The 8,424-nt window shown below is 39.6% G+C and overlaps 2 protein-coding genes across 2 annotated transcripts; one reads left to right on the top strand and one right to left on the bottom strand.

Annotated features, from left to right (window-relative positions):
• Positions 1–1,456: 1,456 nt before the first annotated feature.
• Positions 1,457–2,742, bottom strand: AK88_03501 (uncharacterized protein; the record flags this gene model as incomplete). The annotated part of the gene is made up of 5 exons (XM_012481115.1): positions 1,457–1,738; positions 1,887–2,108; positions 2,261–2,319; positions 2,435–2,500; positions 2,682–2,742. 5 exons carry the CDS (start codon positions 2,740–2,742, stop codon positions 1,457–1,459), a joined length of 690 nt encoding a protein of 229 aa, XP_012336538.1.
• A 2,356-nt stretch (positions 2,743–5,098) lies between these two features.
• AK88_03502 (uncharacterized protein) lies at positions 5,099–5,784 on the top strand (the record flags this gene model as incomplete). The annotated part of the gene is made up of 3 exons (XM_012481116.1): positions 5,099–5,208; positions 5,338–5,396; positions 5,564–5,784. The coding sequence occupies 3 exons, from the start codon at positions 5,099–5,101 to the stop codon at positions 5,782–5,784; spliced, it is 390 nt and encodes a 129-aa protein (XP_012336539.1).
• Positions 5,785–8,424: the final 2,640 nt, after the last annotated feature.

An 8,424-nucleotide genomic window follows, 5' to 3' on the forward strand; every position in this document is an offset into this window, starting at 1 on the left:
CGTTGCAGGTTTTGCTATTAAGTTTCACCGCCATCCCAACATTATGCATATAGCCTAATCAGATAACTAATTTGGTAGAGCGGACTGGGAAACACAAACCGAGCTAGAGGAGGCGAAATCGACACGCGCAAAAAAAAAAAAAAAAAAAAAAATTATATGCGTAAAGATACACCAGCATAGCATACTTTGAAACAGCTACAAAATTCGTACATTTAATCAAAAAAAAAAAAAAAAATATATATATAACGCGTAAAAAAACAAATGAGAACAGCTCGCGTTTCCGACGCATATGTGTTTTAACCCTCTTCACCCTTTGCTAACAACATAAAAATGTGAAGCGACAAACGGAAGGGAAGCAAACCCTGTGGACATTAAAGCCAGTCATTCATATGAGGGGGAAATGTCACCCAGCAGCTTTGTTTTTTCCCCCACTTGGGGACACATTTTTTTTTTACAGTTGCAGGATTTGAGAGTACACTCCAAGTTCGCATTTTCCAAGAGGGGAATACAGATTGTACCGTGTTTATGTACCCAGGGTAGGCCTCCAACAGTGACAAATAAAAAGGAAGCAGCTTACAGTTGGCGAGGCTAAACATGGTAGGCTTCTTACCCTACGGCCTACAGTACATCTTATTCAGCGTGTCGTCCAACAATGTTCCTTTTTTTTTTGTCTTTTGTCCAAAATTGTTTTGGCCCTCTCAAAGGCGGGAGGGTCAAACCGTTGTGTGTGTGCTGTGTGAGCCTGTCGAGCTGGACCATTTTGGATACTCCCTAGAGTGGTCACGTGGGCACAGTGCTTCTTCGCATCAACTGCGCACTGGGGGAGCAATTACAAGGCGGAAATAATAAATTAAAGGTACAACATAGCTGAGATAGACGGGACGTTGGCGAACGGGGGCCCAGACGATTACCAATCCTGAAATGGAAACTCCAGATTGGTGGATGTGGAGTTTAAAAAAAAAAAAAAAAAAAAACAGGAGACGTTTACGCAATCAAAGGTATTATCTTCATTTGTGACAAAAAAAAAAAAAATAAATAAATAAAAATAAAATAAAATAAAATAAAATAAATATCAAAGGGGAATGCGTAAAGTGCAGGGGCATATGCACACAGATGAGAGTAAAAGTGTACAATTATACAACAAATAGGGCAGTGTAAAGGGGAAAAAAAAAAAAAAAAAAAAAACATATTTCGCAAGTAACAACTTTAACGGTTACGTTAGACAAATGCGCAAAAAAAAAAAAAAAAAAAAAAAAAAATCAGTATCACCATCACTGTCATGTTAAACGCGACGTGAATAGGTATGCTATGAACATGTTCATTTGTTTTCCCCCCCCCCCAACAGGAGACCTCCTTTGTAAGCCATTGGACGGGTTGAGTAATACAAATATGCTGGTACTTAGACGGAGGGAACATAGCAAATGGTAACCCACACATCTGAAGGGGTCTTCCCAATTTAGCAGCACTGGTTCGTAGTTCTACGCCCATCTTCACTCTCATTTTCGTTTAAATCATTTAATTTGATTGTACTTTTTGCCCTGGTTAATTGGATAGCACTTTCGCAGGTGGCACTACTTCGCGTGCTCAAACTGCAGCTGTTATTCTTCATGCGGTTATTATATATTTCTTGGAGCAAATTTTCAAACACGTGTTTTACGTTGAGCTTGGAGACTGCAGAGGCCTCTGCAAAGAATAGGTTATTTTCCCTGGCGAAGCTTGCTCCCTGTTCGTATGTCACCTACGTGGAGATGGGAAAAAAGAAGCACGTCATCGGTTTATTTTGCGCTGTCCATTTCGTGCCGTCCATTTTGCGCCGTACATTTTTGCAGGAGTGGATAATACACGTGTAAGGAAGCTCCACACACACATAAGGAACGAAGACTCACCTTCCGCTTCATCTCGTCATGCTCCACCAGGTCCACCTTATTCCCCACCAACATAATGACAATGTCCTTGTCGGCATTTTGGCGAATTTCCTCTAGCCACTTGGAAATGCTCAGGAATGTCTTTTTTTTCGTCACGTCATAGACCAGTATGGCTCCTGCGCTTCTTCTGTAATGAGCACTCGTAATACTTCTGTACCGTTCCTGCCCGGCGGTATCCCATATCTGCACGTTGTCGCGGCCAGGTGTAAGGGGTGCATATGCGTATGGGTGTGTAGGGTGGATTTGCAAGAGAGCCTCGATTGATGAGTGTGCACATATGCAACAGTGTAATGACATGCACCATTCTGTGTAACTTCCTTCTGAAATTATTTTACCTGCGCCTTGACCGTCCCCCCTACCGCCAACGGAATCGTCCTGGTGGCAAATTCGACGCCTGCGGAATAGGATTTAAACGGAGAAAAAATGGCATCCCTCCGTATGGAAAAAGCAACAATGGGTGAAGCAAACATGTTGCCAGTTTTTAGCTGTTCATTATTTTATCGGCTTACCAATTGTCGCCTTTGCAACGCTAGGTAAAGAACCTCGTATGTACCTCGACAGGAGGTGGGTTTTGCCTGAACGGTCAGAAAATAATCCCCAATTTGTTCACCCATTTGAAGAAAAAAAAAACGGACGTGAATATGAGATAGTCGTGTGACTGCCACGATAGCGACGTGCTGCAGACAATGCACGGAATCCGTGCGCCACAACAAGTCCAAAATTAGTGAACCATCTTTTCCCCTTTTTTTAAATTACCCACAGTTGCGTCTCCAACTAAAATTATCTTATAAAGGTGGTCATACTCTTCGCTAGACATTTTTCTGCACACGGGGATATGAACGAAAAAAAATAAAATAAAATAAAAATAAGGAGAAAAATGAAATAAAATGTCTACATTTGTGTGAGCAATGTGTATGTTCTACGCAACGATCGCTCCTATGTGTGCATTTTTTTTTTCTTATATTTTGGGACACACAAAATGGACGTTATTGTGAACAACTCGAGTGGTGGTATGAGCTCTCTGAGCAGTTGTCGTCAGCTGCTCATTCGGCAATGAGAGATACCTGACGTGGTTAAATGTACTTCAAAAGAGTTGCGCGAATTTTAGCAGTCCTCTTTTTATGAAGGGGGTACACAATGTTAAGATGCCACTGTGAACCAAATCAACAGTGGGATGTGAGAAAAAGGCACATACGTATGCACGTGTGAATGTATTCACGAGTTAGCACATCACGCCTGTGTGCGCAAAGTAACGATCGATGAGTTTCCCAGTTGTCACTGGGCATACTGTCGCGTTTTTCGCAGCGCAGGCTTTATGGCATTTTTTAATTATTCCCAATGGGGTTAATTACTGAGTGGAGGAGGGGGGAAAGGCACACACGTCTGTAAGAGGACGCGCATACGGGAAAAAAAAAAAAAACATGCAAAACAGGGAAAAAACAAGCGAAGCACATACATATAAATAACTCAAGTATGCATTCAACTTGTACGCACTTGGCAATGTTTCATTTTAACGACTTAAGACTCTTTAAAGGTTACGTTAACGCGTTAACACTTCTTGGACGCGGGTGGGGAAAAAAAAAAAAAAAGTACCATAATCATATAGATGGAAAAGACCAAAAATTGCTACTCCAAAGGTTTATGATGTGGAAAATTAAAAAAAGAAAATTATGGAAGAGGCAAAAACGGGAGAGGCACAAAAATGTGGGGAAATTAGGAACGTACAAAAATGTTGTAAAATTGGGAAAATGAAAATGGGAAAAAAAAAAAAAATAATCTACCGTTCCACTGGAATGAAAAAATGAGAAAATCATATGAAGAATAATGGAAGGCAAACGTTTAACGAGCCAAAGCAAAAAAAAGGAAAAAAAGAAAAAATTTGCAAAGCTTTCGTATTTTTCTCCATTCCCTTTTTTTATTTCATGTGGCATTTTGTACACTTTTGTGTGTTTGCCAAGTGGTTTACTTTTTTTTTTTTTTTTTTTTTTTTTTTTTTTTACCTCACCCGCCCCGTGAGATTGTTTCACATTTCTGCGATGTTTTGTGAAATCACTTAAAAATGTTTAAAAAAAAAAAATAAAAATAAATAAAGAGGGAAACCAAGGCAGTACAATATGTTTACACATGGGAAAAGGAGGCTCTCATTTCGGATTAAATTAACTATGTGTTAGTTTGTACACGTGTAATTCGCTTTTCAAATTCCCTGCATACATTTTGTTTTGTCATTCATTACGACATAATTCAATGTCATGCTATTCTTCTTTCTATCGCATGGAGGTACCCCTGATGCGTCTTTACCCATTTTGAGGCAGTACGAATTGGCCTATTTTTATAATGTTAGTTTTTGTTTCCTGTTTATTTTTAAAGAACGTACATGGGTGACACTACTAACCAGCACAGTCCGGTATGCATTTGACTTGTGCACTGTTTGGAATGTTTAGGAAGCTAGCCACCAAGGCGGAAAATGGAGGCACGTATCGAGTACTACGTACATATGTGCATGCATTCTCACCTACTTTTTTCCCTTTTTCCTGATGTGATGGACCGATTGGTGTATGCCGCTCCAAAACGTTAACACACGCGGAACACCTAATTGGCGAAGCTACCCCTCGGGAGCGTCCATCATCATTTGGGGGTCACCACAATCCGTTTTTTTCAATTATAGATTTTCAAATTCGCCGCACCCTCAAATGGTCATAAAATACAGCCAAATTGTGGGCGAGGGGGGGAAATAATATATGCACAAAAAAAGTGCAAAGAAAAAAAGGAAAAACAGAGGGGCGCAATGGGATGTAATTTTCCCCCTGGCGAAAATTATGCAAAATAAAAGTTACGCTTGGCATTATTCGAGGTGGAAAAAAAAAAAAATAATAATAATAAAACTCACAATCGAGTTACACCTTTGGGGAAAAATTAAGTGCCAAAAAAAGTGTATGTATATGTATATATTTTTTTTCCATTTTAACGCTGCCCTCTGATTTTCGCAAGCCTGCCAATTGTTCATTCCGGAAAAGTAACTATTTGTTCATGCCACGTGGAACATTTCATTTGGGCAATTAGCTAACATTTGAATTTTTTTTTTTTTTTTTTTTTTTTTTTGTATGCATGCCATTGGGTGTACATTTTTTTTTCAGAACTGCTGATAACAAACTGGCCACTGCACCTCACTGAATATGCTCCTTGGAATCTGGTTTGAATGTCCACAACGCTTGTACAGTGAGGAACACAACAAGTGGGACGACGCAAAAAGGAGAGAGAGGAAGATTAGACTACACATCAGGAGGTATACACACCCCACTGTGCTTGCACACACGGATGTACACACATTTATTCCGAGCTAGCTATTTCCATCACTTGACAGACAGCAATTCATCATGTCAAAAGCTACGTCATTTTTTCACAATGTTAAAAGCAATGCGTTTAGTATCATGTTTTGGGCCCCTCTAGCAAACTGGGGTTTCGTCCTCGCGGGTAATTTTTTTTTAAAGAACTGATCGCGCTGTTCCTTTTTGTATGCAAAGTTCGCACGGTATTAACATATGGACAGTCGCCATGGCGCGTAGTTTTGCGCGTGATTTTACACCCCTACGCTCATGCTGAAAGTCATTTTTCCTTCCTTTTCCCATTCCCAACCAAAGGCTGCAACGATTTGAAGAAATTGCCCATGTTCGTTTCGGAGAAAATGACTGCCGTTCTGGCCGTCTATAGTATACTATTTATGAGATACGCCCTTGCAATAAAGCCAAAAAATTATTTACTTTTTTCGTGCCATGCTACAAACACGGTGGTGCAAAGCATTTTGCTTTTTCGAAAATTGAAATACGAGGCGGATAGTAAGAAGGCTTTGCAACACGTCTGACGAGGGCCTACGGGAAGGAGCGGCCTTTCTCCGTAACGTGCGCATAAGTAGCCTGCCCCAAATGCGTGTTTCGCATGGAAAGGAAAAACTCGTAGTCTGTCCGTTTGAGCACACTGCGACGCTGCGACACTGTGCCTATTTTATTTTTTTTTTTTTTTGCTCTTCTGCACGCGCGTATGCATTTGAATTTCCTCCACAGTGTAACAGCTCGCAAGAGAAAAAACAAAAAAAAGATGGATGCCTTTTGTACTATGTTGATCATTCGATACAGTTTTGCGTTTTCAACTTAAAACGATTTAGCGCAAAAAGGCACACGCAGCTGATTCTATTGTGGACCGCCGAAACTCCAACTTGATGAATGCCCAAGCGGCTTCGCCACCAGCACTTGCACATGTGAGCATTTTCCCATAGAGGGAGGCTTACACAACCGTCCGTGCAATTAACTATTCGCATTATCACCTCATAGGAGGGTACTTGCCGAACGGGTTATGCAAAGTGCCCACTCGAGCATAAAAGCTGAAACAGGCGGAAAACCAAAATGTCTTTTGGAGGGTAGGAGTAAAAACCTTATGACATTTATACACAGGACGAATGTGTACGTGTGGTTGGCACATACTTATCTCGCGCACGGGCTTGTACTGGTTGCACATGTAATAGACAGGGAAAGGAACTGATACAGTGATCACCTCTGTTTAGCAATCACAGGGTTGACATGGTGTGGGTGTAAAGGGGGGTTTACGTTTAGGGACAATGTCTCCACATCCCCGTAGCAGCTATATGAGGGATTAAATGTGAAAACGGGTGTAACTCCTACCCGGAGTTCATGTAACCTGGGAACAGCTACTCAACCAAGCATGGTCGGGTTTAAGCGTTCATTTAATATAATTATACGATTTCGCAACTTAAGGGTCATGTCCGCAGTGTGTGCAGGTAGAGAATGACCACGCTGTTACTCTTCCCGAAGGGGGTTGTTTATCCCTGGTCGTAAAATGTTTTTATAATAGTGCTTAGCTACCGTGGCTAGCAGGGTACAACTACCGTTTTGCAACGTCCATTTAGAGAATGCTTTGGATGGGAAAAAAAAATATACATATATACAGCTGCGTTATTATTTTCATGAGGGAAGAGACTGTTTGTCCCTATTTATAGCATTTTGTTGTTTTAGTTTTTTACTATGACGCGCATTTTTTTTTTTTATTTTTTCTTTCCCACGGAGAAGGCAAACTGGTATTAACCGCTTGCGACAAGTATTCGAACGGGTAAATGATCGAACAGGGGAAAAACGAACTGTGTGCGGGAAAGCCGGGAACGAACAACATGAACACAGTATCCACCCCCTTGGTTACGAGTTTCTTCCCAACGCAGAATGAGTCATGCAGCGGAGTTGCAAATACGGCTGCTTTGGACGTACACATAAGTGAACGTATCAGTTGGCATCCACCAAGGGGTCACGAAAAAGTACACTTATACGTGTACACATGTACGACTAGCACATTTGCAAAATTGTGCATATTTTAAACATGCTCATGTGAATATAATTATACATATGGGACAGCATTAAAATGGCGGCTGCGGACGTCGGGTTCCTCTCCAAAGCGTGCGCATATATATATATGTATACATAACATGTTACATGTAGGATGGGAAATTTTTTTTTTTTTTTTTTTAAGCTCACATCGCCATGTGAACATAACACCTGCACATAGCATGTACATATGACGCATACATTACACATACTTTTACCATTTGCGCGGCGAGGGGGTGTCCCCCCGCTTGATGGAGTCCCTATATATTTACCGAATGCCCCTTTAAAATGAACCTAAAGAACAAGCGACAGTGCACGAAACTGCGTTGTAGGGCTGGCACAAGCTGTGATGTGAACAAAAAAAATTTGCAAAAAAAAAAAAAAAAAAAACAATACAAAAAACAAGAAGAAAAAACACATGTTTTGAGTGAAAGCTGTACCTTGCTATGCGGTACACACGCTCTCCCCGTACCAGCACATGACATCGCAGAGTGTATTAAATATATATCCTACATTGAGCAGCATGCACAGCACTTATGTATATAAATATAAGTATATATATATATCTATACGATGTGCGTATGTAAATACCATATACAACTATATGTACGTATAAATAGGTATACGTTTGCTGTTCGTTTATACACCTTAAGTAACACATGCCAGGTGCACTGCTTACGTTTTTTTTTTCTTTTAAGATTCTCTCCAAATGTACATATATATAAAAGTGTATTGCGCATTTTTTTTTTTTTTTTTTTTGTTCAACTTATATGCACATTATATAAATCCTCACATGTCGTGTTTTTTATATCCCCTTCAAAAAAGATAAAAAAAAAAAAAAAGCAGCAAAATTAGCAAAATTAACATAAATTAACATAATTAACAAATTTATAGCAACAATTATGAATTAAACAAAATTCACAAATTAAACAACTTGGCCATATTCACTAAAAAAGGCGCCAAAAAAATTGAACAAAAAAAGAAGAGCATTATTTTCATTTTTATACAATATTTTTATTATACATATATATGTTAGTACATTACATATAAGTGCGCGCGCGCAAAAAAAAAAAAAAAAAAAAAAAAAAAAAAAAAAAAAAAAAAAAAAAAAAAAA

The sequence above is a fragment of the Plasmodium fragile genome, assembly GCF_000956335.1.
Source record: "Plasmodium fragile strain nilgiri unplaced genomic scaffold supercont1.40, whole genome shotgun sequence".
Lineage (NCBI taxonomy): Eukaryota > Apicomplexa > Aconoidasida > Haemosporida > Plasmodiidae > Plasmodium > Plasmodium fragile.